The sequence below is a fragment of the Phytophthora cinnamomi genome (genome assembly GCF_018691715.1).
Source record: "Phytophthora cinnamomi strain GKB4 chromosome Unknown Contig50, whole genome shotgun sequence".
NCBI lineage: Eukaryota > Oomycota > Peronosporomycetes > Peronosporales > Peronosporaceae > Phytophthora > Phytophthora cinnamomi.
Window position 1 is genome coordinate 925,366 of NW_027150983.1, and position 12,127 is coordinate 937,492.

The window sequence follows — 12,127 nt, forward strand, 5'->3', positions numbered from 1 at the left end:
AATGCCTACTAATCTAGCTCGAAGGTTAAAAAGCATCGCACATGTGTCCAGGATAAGTCGTCGTTCACCTCGCTCTTCGTATTCCATTCGATCCTTCAGTCTCGGAAAAGAACTCTGGAAGGCCCTCATTCCCCATTCAGCCGCTTGTCTTGCCGAAGTTGATTGGCGCAGCTGGACGACATTTGCAGGTGTCGCTGCCACTCCAAGATAATCTTGGCTCGATTTAATTAAAAAGGATAGTCTCCTGCATAAAAAGCGGAATCTACAACACATCTTGCTCCACACTGCTCATAGATGCTCTGAAGCTTGTGGTATATGCCACCCCACTCAGATATCTGAGAATCATGAAGCGACCCAGGCGCATTTAGCGCGCACGCTGCAATCGTTCCATCGGGGACAAAGACAAATACATTTCCGACGTAGTGGTCATGCTTCTATCCGTTGTAGAACATGTTTTGCATGATGCAATCACCGCTCTGCTGTAGATATAGTTTGAGACCATCGGCGACCCCGAATACGTCGTTCAACTGGTGATACTTTCTGTGGATTGTTTGTTGATAACGCCAAACATCGGGTAGACTAGGCATCTTGATAGCAGCACGCTGATCCGAAGCAAGTACGCGGATTAAAATTCTTCGTCCAAACCGAATGAACAAGGAGCAGACGGATGTCGTTATACCAAACATCATGCAGAGAGTAAATTCAGAGCCTCTTGTCCGTGTCCATGCCAATACGAGGGCGAGACATTGATATGCGTCCAAGCTTCGAGGCCGACCATGCTTGAGCCACTTAGCGATGCAATTGCTGAGCCAGCCGGTCCGTAGGGAGTAAATCGTTTGTAGAGTACCTCAAAATGCTGTAGCACGTAGTGAAACGCGGGGTGGTCTAACTCCGTGACTGTGATCAACGCTGGATCGTCACCAGAGCCAAACAGCACGGAGAAAGACGAAGTTGCTGGCGGCTGAAGTGCAATACGAGCAATGCGACGGTCGCGCTCGCGTCGACGGCGACGCTCTAGCGTCGAGCGATACGACTGGCGGCGGTGAGACCGGCGGCGGCGCTGAATGATGGAGAGAAGCAGCAATGCGGGAGCGATCATTGTGTCCTTGGACCGCGAGTGGGAAGTACGCAATTGGGTTTTCAGGAGACAACGCAGATTTGGCAAGAGCAAAACCGCCCAAGCTATGCACTAAATTTGGTACTAGCAATTTGGGTTTTCAGGAGCGACCCACTAGAAGGAGCGATGGGTGAGACCGTAAACCAAAATGCGTTTCAAATGTTGCCCGCCAGCGAACTTAATGCATCTCCAGACTGAATACCCTCGTATGATATGATCCTCATTGTAATTGCCGGGCTGATTTAAGCTTATTTTCCCCTATCTTCATAAATCGAAGCGCGTTAAGTTCGCACGCGGCACCTGTTATTATTTAATTCCAGTGGTTCCAGTCGCAACTGTTGATGCCCCGGCCGCCTTCCGTGACAGAACACGGTGTCACCTGGGCGTAATCCCACACAAACACAGGTTCCCGCGTGCCAAAATAGGGTGATAGTGCAGGAACTTCAATCCAGTGGTATTATTACCCACACTCGGTGACCAGCGGAGTATCAGCGACATGGCTGCGACTACTGGTACCGGCCCCACGAGCCCTTCCTCGTCCTCCAGCGACGACGCATCGCCCCGTGCCAAGCGGCGGAGATCGGGGGCGGCAACAGCGGAGCGCAGGCGCGACAATTGCAAGCCCAAGCGCAAGAAAGTCCCCACCTACTACCGGCGCAAGGCAGGTGCCCAACAACCGCAATTCTCAAACCGTTTAGGTGTCATCTAACCGTGTTGCAATGGAAAAAAAATGCTGCAGCATGAGATGGATCAGCTCGAAGATGAAAAGAAGCAGCTGGAGGCCAAGGTGAAGTACCTGGAGGACCGCGCCGACGTCCTGCGGCCTCGAGAGGCGCTGAGACGGCGCCAACACACCAACAAGGTGCTGCGTGAGGTGCTGCACGCCCAGCGTCGAGCTTTCGCCGGCGCGTCATCCATCGTGGCGCACCATTTCGTACGTTCATCAGTTTAAGTGGTGTTAACCTTCATCTTTTGCAGTAGCCTAACTTTCTTTTTCACTTTTCGGCTGTGTGTTGTTGCTTTACTTTAAAAAAAAAGCGCGAGAAAAGCACGGGCCCTTTCGATACGCCAACCCGGTTAAGTAAAGACCCTTTAAAGAGAGAGGCGGCGTTGCTGGAGATGCGGGAGCAGCGCTTGTCCTGCGCCTACGAGTTCATGAAGGAGATGCTCAAGTTCATGGACGTCACGCTGGACTTCAGCGAGCAGAAGAAGTACACGGCCGTGAACGGGGACTTCTGCTCCGAGAGGTTCGAGATCGTGCCGCTGCCCCAGGCGCGCAGCATCAAGCGCGTGTTCGACGCCGTGGAAGGCTTCGTGTCCAACATGGAGATCAGCATGACGGAGGTGGACGGCGACGTCACGATCCGAGAGAACGACGAGCCGCAGCTGTCCACCACGTGCCCCGTGGCGCAGCACCGCTTCGTGACCACGGTCGCCAACATGGTACAGATGGACACCAACAACGCCGCGTTCGCGGAGTACCGACCCCCGGGCCCCGGCGTGGAGGAGATCGGCTTCTCCATCAACGACGTGATCGACGAGGACGAGCTGTACCCGTACAAACCCGAGACCCGCGTGCGCCAGGACGTCACGGTGATCGTTATGGTGTCCAGGCAACAGGACAAGGACGGCAGGCCGCTCATCGTGTTCTCGAGGTGGTGGTCGCTGCGACTGCGGAGATCTCCCCATATCCACGTCCCGAGGGCGATCGCCCAGAGAATCAGCAACGGACTCGAGAGCGTCTCCGCTTCGATGCTGGTGGCCGCGGAGCGTGCCGACTACCCGACCGGCTCGCTGGCCCGGGTACTATAGATGCCATTCAAGAACACAACCTGTGCATGTAGATGTATTCGCACCGTGCGGTGCAGCTTGGCGGTGCCACGCTAACCTTCGGAGGCGTGACTGGAGACCGGACCTGCTTGTCGCTACCGCCGCTGGACCAGCTTCAATGTTTATGTCTCGACTCGGTGAAAGCGAGTCACATGGTGTATCCACGTTCGGTGCACTTCCCGGTGCACGGATGATGATGCTCGAGAGCAAGGGGGACGGCGGCGCTGCCGCAATCGAGGACAAGTCGAAGAAGCTGCAGGCAGTAGGAAAGAATGCCGGATCGAGAGAGCTGCGTGAAGAGTTTACCCGCACGGGGCGATGGCACGCCTCCGTCGCGTCTTCTATCGGTTGGCGGTGCCGCTGCGCCGCCCCGGACGAAGAAGCCCATGAAGGTACCGACTTCGAGCAGCTTCAACAAGAAACAGAAGCAACCGCCGAAGAAGGAGAAGATTCGCACGTACTGCAGGCGAAAGGTTGGTGAAGCACCGACGCTGTTTATCGAGTATGCATCTCTGATGAGATGTTGTATCCTCCAGGCTGAAATCGAGGTCTTGATGGACGAGATGGCGCGTCTGAATGCCGAGGTTGAGTTCTACGCAAAACGCAACCAAGTGTTGAAGGAGAGAGAGGAGCTACGCCACCGCCAGGAGTCGAACCAGGCGCTGCGCGAGGTACTCCATGCTCAACGTTTGGCATTTGCAAGCTCGATGTCTTTGGTATCGCAGGTTTTGGTGAGTACACGTGGTCATTGTGGTGGCTTGTGAGTCAAACCGATGACTAACGATATGCAATTTGTCTGACAGCGAGAGAAGCACACGGGGCCGTTCGATATGCTCACACACCTCCCCAAAGACCCGTACGCCCGGCACATCGAGCTGCTACGGATGAAGCAGGAGCGTGTTCAGCGCGCTTACGATTTCATGCGTGAACGTCAACGCTTTATGGACACCAGCACCGAGTCCTGCGATCAGAAGAAGTTCCACGCGATGAACGGCGACCTCTGCTCGGAGCGCTTCGAGGTGATACCGTTGCCCGGCGCAACCAGCATCAAGGCCATTGTCGACGCCCTCGATTACTTCGTGTACAATATCGAGATCTGTATGTCCGAAGTGCTGGGCGATATCACCGTCCGCGAGAACGACGACCCTCAACGAAGCAGTTCCGTGGCGCAGCACCGTCTCGTCACTACGATCGGGGACGTTGTGCAGATGGACACCAACAACGTGGCCTTCAACGAGTACATCCCGGCGGGACCGAATCAAAAGGAGGTCGGCTTCTCCATCAGCGATGCCGTCGACGAAGATGAGGCGTTCCCCTACTGCTCGACTCGCGTGAGGCAAGACGTCACTCTCATCACCATGCTAACCTGGCAGACCTGCGACGACGGTTCTCCGGTTATCGTGTTCTCGAGGTGGTGGTGTCTCCGTATCCGACAGTCCGACACTAACGTCCCTGAATACGCAGTGACTCGTATTCAGAATGGAATCGAGTACGTAGGCGCCGCTATGGTGGCTGCAGCTCGACACGCAAGAGCGGGTGACAATCAAATGTAGGAACTAAATGTAAGTTTGTTGATCATGAGCTATGCTTTTGTGGAGGTTACTGTGTATGATTTATATATTTTCTGTTCCTAGAATTTCTTGTCAGGGGGGACTTGAAGTACCGCAGCGCTACTCATCAGTCGAATCCCGAGGTCTCTCCATTGACCAGAGAACCGCTCCACCGGCAGCATGCAAGTCTCTCCGTCGCGTTCTACAGCGTCGCCAAGGTCGATTCGTGGGCCTTCACCCCCTCAGAGCAATTGTCCACACTCAGCAGTTGAACCCCCCGGTGGTTCTAAGGCCAAAAAGGGGTCGAAGCAGTCGCGAAAAAAGCGAAAAAGGGGGTCAAACGCTTCTCTACAGACTCGAACATACTATCGACGCAAGGTGAATACTTGTAATGGACAATAGGGCAAATGAAGAAAAAGGTTTCTAATGTTGTGTGGTTTCTGGTGATTTATAGGAGGAGAAGGAGGACCTGGAGCGGAAGGTGCTGGCTCTGAACATGCAGCTGCAGCAGTTGGCGCGTCGCGATGTGGTCGAAATACGGCGAGACGCTCTCAGAGTCAAGGTGAGGCGGAACCAGGAGCTGCGCGACTCGATCCAGGGCCAACGCATCATTTTCGCCAATACGCAGTCCTACATCTCCGAATTTCTGGTACGTCCCTGGGCTGAAGTTTTTTTTTTTGTCATTGCGTTGACCACCAAAATTTTTACTATGGTGTGACTGTAGAGAGCTAAGGATCACAGTCTCTATGAGCCGGTTATCCAACTGGGGACAGACCCACGTGAAAGGTATGAGACTCTTGCGGCCATGAAGCAGCAGCGCCTTCAAGAAGCCGTTTACTTTCTATCTGAGCGCTCTCGACATATGAAAATGGACACGGATTACACGGACCTCCAGCGCTTCCAGTCGGAAAATGGAGACGTGTGCCTGGTACGCTTTGATATCAAGCCGCTTCCTGCTGCTCGAGATGTGATGCAGGCTTTCGAAGGAGTGCTGAAGTTTTCGTACAACTTGGAGATCAGTATTTCAGACCTTGTGGGAGATATCACGATTCGTGAGAATGACGAGGAAGACTGGGACAGCTCTGTAGCGCAACATCGACTAGTTACGACGATCAACCATGGCGTGCAGGTGGACACAAACAACGTGACCTTCACGCAGTACTGGGGGGATGGTACGGGGCCGCAACCTGACAGAGCTGTCGGCAACCAAGTGGGTATTGCGGTCTGCAACTACGTCGACGAGGATGCGCTTTACCCGTACCATGAAGCAGATCGAGTGCGCCAAGATATCACGTTCTTCGTCGTCGTAGCCAAGTATCCGCGGAACCTCCCTGGCGCGTTCAGCACTGCCGCTAACACTTCCAGTTCTGTTGGTTCTCCTGTTAGCACAGCGAGCGAATCCGGCGGCGGTGTGTGCGAAAGTAGCGAAGGTCACGATGACGTCGTGGTGGCAACGCGGTGGACCTGCCTGCGCCTCCGAAAGCCCCCTTTTCCGCTGGACGACGCCACTGCCACACACATCCGAGACGGCATGGAGCAGGTCGGCCAAGCCATGTTCACAGCCATCCACCACTCGGTCAACGGGCCAACAACACCACGTGCAGCTCAATGAAGTGGAGACGAATCAAGGAGTTCAATTACGTAAATCGAGATGTTTTATTGTCAACAGCACAGCACGTGCAGCTCTTGGGGCAATCACCTGACGCAAAAGCGATGGTGCTATAGCCCTGCAGTTTATACGCCTGTAAAGCTAATCTCGACGCGAGTTCCGGTCATGAAGAGACCATGGCGCTCGTCCAGCGCAACAACTTCAGCTTTCAAAAGTTCACCCCTACCCCCTATCAGTGTTGATGCCCGGGTGTGTCCATAAGCGCATTGGCATCGCGACCACGTCCCCCTTGCAGCATGCAGAGCTCCTCTTCGTTCCATGCGTCGCCCAACACCCCCAACCTGCAGGCGACGCTGCCCAATAGCGGCAACTCGGTGTGGTCCGCGCCGCCGCTGCAACTCCCGGGTGCAAAATCCGCGAAACCAGCGGGCGGCAGGGGCCACAAGGAGCTGAACCCGGCGCTGCGGTCTCGGACGTACTACCGCCGCAAGGTGCGGATACCTGCAATTGCAGTTCGATTACGGGGCTTGGCATTGGGGCTGATTGGGTGGTTATGTTGTTAGGAGGAGAAGGAGATGCTGGAGAAGAAGTTGCAGGGCCTTACCATTCAGCTACAGCATCTTGAGCGGCGCGGATACCTGCGGGACGATCGGGATGAAGTCGCGATGCAGTTGAAGCGGAATCAGGAGCTGCGCGACTCCATCCGTGGCCAACGCATGATTTTTGCAAACACCCAGTCCATCATCTCAGAGTTTCTGGTACGGTACCGACATCTAGGGAAGCTGGTGGTCTGTTGTAGTACTGACGGAGTTTCTTGTGGTTTTGCAGCGAGCTGGAGACCATAGTCGGTATGAACCTATCATTCGGCTGGGAACGGACCCCAGAGAACGATACAACACGCTTTTGGCGATGAAGCAGCAGCGTCTGCAGGAAGCGGTCTACTTTTTGGCGGAACGCTCGCGATACATGGCCATGGACACCGATTTTACAGATCTCCAACGTTTCCAGTCGGACAATGGGGACGTGTGTTTAGCGCGGTTTGATATTAAGCCACTGCCGAAGGCGAAAACGGTTCGACAAGCGTTCGAGGGCGTGCTCAAGTTCTCGTACAACTTGGAGATCAGCATATCGGATCTTATCGGCGACATCACCATAAGAGAGAACGACGATGAGGACTGGGACACCTCGGTGGCGCAGCACCGACTCGTAACGACAATCACGCCCAACGTCAAGGTGGACACGAACAACGTAACTTTCACGCAGTATTGGGGACAGGGTTCGGGACCTCGCACTGACAGAGCTATCGGCGACGAAGTGGGCATCGCTGTGTGCAACTACGTTGAGGACGACGCCTTGTATCCGTATCACGTGGACGAACGCGTGAGGCAAGATATCACTTTCCATGTTATGGTGGCGAGATATCCGCGTCGCCGACCAATTGAGTCCAGCAACACCCCAACAAATTATCCCGTCGGGTCTCCAAGCAGCACTGCTAGTGAATGTGGATCCACGATTAGCGGCAGCAGCGAAGGACAAGACGACATTGTGGTGGCGCTTCGATGGACCTGCTTGCGACTTCGGAATCCACCGTTTCCACTAGACGGTGACATTGCGTCGCATATCCGAGACGGCATGGAGCAAGTCAGCCAAGCCATGTTCACGGCGATCCGCCACTCGGTCAACGGCCGACTGACTCCAAGGAGGGATCTCTAGCTGCACGAGAATACAAGTACATAATTGATACGTGATGTGTGGGTGTTCAAACGTAGATACCGTAATGAAAATGCAACAAGCTGTTCTTTCTACATGTAGTGCATGTAAACTGCGTGGCAAGTTTGCTGGAAGTCGAAAATGTTGAGCATCCATCAGGATAAGTAGCGAACGATAGTCTTCACACTTTGTTTGCGCCCGCGCCGTATACTGTAGTACTACAGTATTCCCCACACAGACATGACCAATACATGAGTTACGAGAAAGTCGATTTTTCTCTTTCTATTTCTTCTCCTCGCAGTATTTTGCGACGTAAATTACAGTGCAAGCTTACAACAGAAAAACTAGAGCTCTTCAGCGACAATAACAACAGTACTCCAGACCAACTACAACATGTCGCCTAATTACATATCAAGCCGCTTATCAAGGCACAAGCAGAAATCCTGTCACCAGCATTCTGAAAGTAATCCGGGGCGTAATCATTCCCCACAGTTATCAAGCCTCTTCTCTCTAATCCCTCATTACGTTTATTCAGCAACATCCGTTCCTCTATCACGGCTCTCTAACCGTACGTCGCCCATCCGTTCCAATAGCCAGGGCCAGCTTTTCCCAGAAACATTGAGCGATTTACCACCGCCAGCCCTTGAGACCTGCGCGACATGCTGTCGGACCGCTCGGCGTCCGCGCCCAGCTCGCCGGCCTCGGCACACGCGCTTCTATCGCTCATGCAGTCGGTGGCGCCTCCGCGGGTCTCGTCGCCCTGGAAAGACGACGCGACGACGACGGCCACGTCCCTCTCGTCCTCCCCGGAAGAGCCGAAGGCAAAAGCTGCCAACGGCAAAGGCAAACGCAGTGGCGAGAAGGAGTCGCAGCCGACGGCCAAGAAGCCGCGCAAACGCACCTACTACATGCGCAAAGAGGAGCTGGCCGTGCTCTCGAAGGAGCTCGAGCAGCTCCAAAGGGAAATGCTCAAGTACCGGCAGCAGAACGACGCGCTGGAGGACAGGGAGAGGATGCGCCGGAGAGAGGAGGAGAACAGGGGCATCCGCCAGGTGATCCACACCCAGCGGCTGGCCTTCGCCAACACGCAGTCCATGATCGCGCAGTACATGCGCGTGCAGGAGCACAGTCCGTTCGAGACGTTCATCCAGCTGGGGAGAGACCCCGTGGAGCGCCACGCCACGCTGCTGTCCATGAAGAAGAAGAAGCTGCACGACGCGCTGCAGTTTCTAGTGGCCAGACGGAGGTTCATGGACCCGTCCACCCCCTTCTCGGACAACCAGAAGTTCGAGAACGCCCACGGAGACTTTTGCTACATGGGGTTCGACGTGACCCCGTTCGCCGGGATCCGCTCGGCGCGGACGGTTTTTGACGTGCTGCTCAACTTTTCGTACACTTTGGAGATCAGTTTGTCGGAGCTGTTGGGGGACATCACGATCAGGGAAAACGACGACCACTGGGACCCGTCCGTCTCGCAGCAAAGACTGGTTACAAATGTTGCCAATTTGGCCGAAATGGAGACCAATAATGCTATGTTTAGTGAGTACCATGAACGAGATGGCCCTGCAGCTCTTGGGGTGGAGCTGCCGAATGAGTGGGAAGATTTGGGGGCGACGGGCCATGGCGACGAGCTCGGCGTACTTGCAATTGATTTCGTGAACGAGGACGAACTGTACCCGTACATCCCAGGCAGCCGGATCCGACAGGACGTGACGGTGCTGATGCTGGTTTCTACCTGTACGAGGCCGAAGCCTCGGCCTACAGGATACACCGGTCCAATAGAGATGGAGCGAGTGGTGATTTTGACACGATGGTCTTTGCTGCGTATCCGCAAGTCGTCCATCCACCTCCCGTTCGAAGCTACACAACGTATCCGGAATGGGATTGAGCAAGTGGGCGAGGCCATGCTAAACAACGTGCGCTATGCGTTGGGCCCTCGAGATCCGATCGTCCCATCCGGAGATTTGCCAGCGCCTCCAGCGGTGGCAGCGATGCTGCCCCCGCCGCCTACTTTTGGGAGCCTTCTTCCGCCGATTAACCGAAGATATTAACCACGAATTGCAAAAAGGTGGAGAGTCGAGTTGACCCTGCTCAAGATCAATGCAAGCTTGTCCTACTACTAAATTAACGTGGAGGTCTGTGTTACGCGAAACTATCTTGGCATTCAGCTGGGAACATTTACAGCGTCTGCGGTGCCTGAAGCTGCTGATGTGCACTCCAGTCTCCAGGGTTGACGATCTGCTCGAGATTTGACAGCTTTCGCGGAAGCTGCTGCTTCCTGAATGGCATGGAGCATCTCGTTGCCCATGTTAATGCAGGTTTGGAGCAAGAAGTCCATGGCATCTGCTGGAGCGACACCCTTCGAATTTGGACGCAACGTCAGCAATACCCAGCGTGTCAAAATGAGGCACGGCACGCGCTTGTCGGGGTCGTTGCCTTTGTATCCGTTCTGACGTCGAGACCCCCTCGTAATCGTGATAACCGCATTGACATCCTCCCTCAAGAACTCACTTGGGCGATACGGATGCAACTCATCCTCATCCACCGAGTCGATCACGAGCATACCAATCGGATCAACACACTTGTCGCTGCGGTCACTGCTACCCTCTGCAAATGTCGGCTTCTGCAGTTCCGAGAAGACCACAAAGCTCGTCTCGGTAGGCATCTCTGGCGAAGTGTCGATTTGCAGACGACCGTGTACTACACCAGCATCATCACCTGTGTAGGGCGGCATCATCGTTCCCATACGCCTCATATAGCATGAGGCGGCAGTGTAGGCTCGCACAACATCTTCGGTCTCGGTGTTCCCATCCAGTGGGGTCACGTCGAAGACCACCGAGCACAAAGCACCCGAGTCCGTAGGAAACTGAGCAGTTTCTCGCCGTTGTTCAGCAAGGTCTCTCAAAAACTGCATGCGTTTATCCATGAGCTCTTTGGCGTCCCGTAATTTCTGCGCCTTCATGCTCTCCAGCACCTTGCGGCGTTGCTGAATATCACACCCCAAGTGGATGAATGTGTTGATGGGGCACTGGTTCTGCCGGATCGAGCACTACAAGTAATGAAAAAAATAAACGATAATGTCACTATCGTTCTGCCTGCTCATGTAATTCAGCGCTAAATTCCTCACCGTGAGCTCTGAAAGCGCCGATTGCGCACTGAAGAGCTGGAAGTGCTGGTTGCGCAAAGCTTCGCGCAGTAAGTGGTTGTGCATCTCCTGCTCGAAGAACTGGTGGTCCGTGCGTCGCACTACAGCTCTGGCGAAACACTCGGAAGACGCCGTGTGCTTCAAGTACTCGAGTTGCGCCTGGAGTTTTTTGATCTGCTCCTCCAGCTCGCCCTTCTCTTCCTGCAGCACCAAAATCCACCATCAACTCCACATTCTGCCACCACCTACAATAAAAATCTCAATGCCGCTACCTTCCGAACGAGGTACGTGGGCTTCCTGCCCTTGCACCCTGGAGCTCCACGCTTTCGAGTACGCGGGGTGTCGCCTCCCGCCCCGTCGTCCGAGCTGGCTCGGTGGTCGTCAAAGCTCCTCTTGCGCCCGAGCTTTTTAGTGACAGGCTCGTCCTCCTGCTGAGGCGTCGCAACGGAGCGCGGCGATCTCGCCCGCATAGCCTGCAGCCCAGCAGCGGCCGTCGCCCGGTCCGGGTGCAGGAACACCAACAGCCTCTGGTCGCTGCAGTCCGCCAGCGTGGGCGACCGCGGCGGCAGCGGGTGAAGACGCGGCAGTGGTCGACTGCAGTCGGCCGACACGTCCGGGGATCGATGCAGCAGCGAGCGCGCGGACGGCAGCGGCGGCGACGCCGAGCGCCGGGAATCCGCAGTCGGTTCCATTGCGGCAGTCGGAGGTGGTGGTGGGGTGCCGTGAAGTGAAGTGGGTGAACGCTTGTCAGTGTCGCCGAGCAATTTGAAAAGTCGAGGAGCGGGCGATAGAGGCTGATTCGGCGCCGGGGGTACCGCGCTATGCTCTTGGAGACTTTAGTGTTGTCGAGTGGAGGTGCGCATCGACATGGTCCGTCCGCTGCATCGCCGCGCCAAGCGGAGACTTGGCATCATCACAAATCGTCTCGATTCTCGCGCACTATGTTTTGAAGGTGAATTGCAATCATTCTGAACGACAACGGTTCATTGCGATACAGCGGGGTATGTATAATGAAGGGTTTTCGGAGCATCATGTTAAAGGCTGATGATGGTCAAGCGCCGCTTGAAGCAGGTTCAACCTTCCAAAATTGATCCCTCTATAAAAGAAAAATAGGTACCAGATTAGAAAGATATATAAACACGATTCGTTGAACTGGATGAATACAT

At 54.9% G+C, this 12,127-nt stretch overlaps 5 protein-coding genes across 5 annotated transcripts; 4 read left to right on the forward strand and 1 right to left on the reverse strand.

Moving 5' to 3' along the window:
- Positions 1-1,613: 1,613 nt before the first annotated feature.
- IUM83_06623 (Transcription initiation factor TFIID subunit 7) lies at positions 1,614-2,929 on the forward strand (the record flags this gene model as incomplete). Its single annotated transcript, XM_067930848.1, has 3 exons — positions 1,614-1,778; positions 1,857-2,051; positions 2,156-2,929. The coding sequence occupies 3 exons, from the start codon at positions 1,614-1,616 to the stop codon at positions 2,927-2,929; spliced, it is 1,134 nt and encodes a 377-aa protein (XP_067789820.1).
- A 404-nt stretch (positions 2,930-3,333) lies between these two features.
- IUM83_06624 (uncharacterized protein) lies at positions 3,334-6,109 on the forward strand (the record flags this gene model as incomplete). The annotated part of the gene is made up of 7 exons (XM_067930849.1): positions 3,334-3,420; positions 3,484-3,678; positions 3,751-4,436; positions 4,595-4,715; positions 4,789-4,875; positions 4,952-5,146; positions 5,222-6,109. 7 exons carry the CDS (start codon positions 3,334-3,336, stop codon positions 6,107-6,109), a joined length of 2,259 nt encoding a protein of 752 aa, XP_067789821.1.
- A 293-nt stretch (positions 6,110-6,402) lies between these two features.
- IUM83_06625 (uncharacterized protein) lies at positions 6,403-7,819 on the forward strand (the record flags this gene model as incomplete). Its single annotated transcript, XM_067930850.1, has 3 exons — positions 6,403-6,597; positions 6,670-6,864; positions 6,935-7,819. 3 exons carry the CDS (start codon positions 6,403-6,405, stop codon positions 7,817-7,819), a joined length of 1,275 nt encoding a protein of 424 aa, XP_067789822.1.
- Positions 7,820-8,475: 656 nt separating this feature from the next.
- IUM83_06626 (Cytosolic carboxypeptidase 1) lies at positions 8,476-9,867 on the forward strand (the record flags this gene model as incomplete). Its single annotated transcript, XM_067930851.1, has 1 exon — positions 8,476-9,867. The coding sequence occupies one exon, from the start codon at positions 8,476-8,478 to the stop codon at positions 9,865-9,867; it is 1,392 nt and encodes a 463-aa protein (XP_067789637.1).
- Positions 9,868-9,980: 113 nt separating this feature from the next.
- On the reverse strand, positions 9,981-11,653 carry IUM83_06627 (GTP-binding protein LepA; the record flags this gene model as incomplete). Its single annotated transcript, XM_067930852.1, has 3 exons — positions 9,981-10,865; positions 10,944-11,162; positions 11,234-11,653. 3 exons carry the CDS (start codon positions 11,651-11,653, stop codon positions 9,981-9,983), a joined length of 1,524 nt encoding a protein of 507 aa, XP_067789610.1.
- Positions 11,654-12,127: the final 474 nt, after the last annotated feature.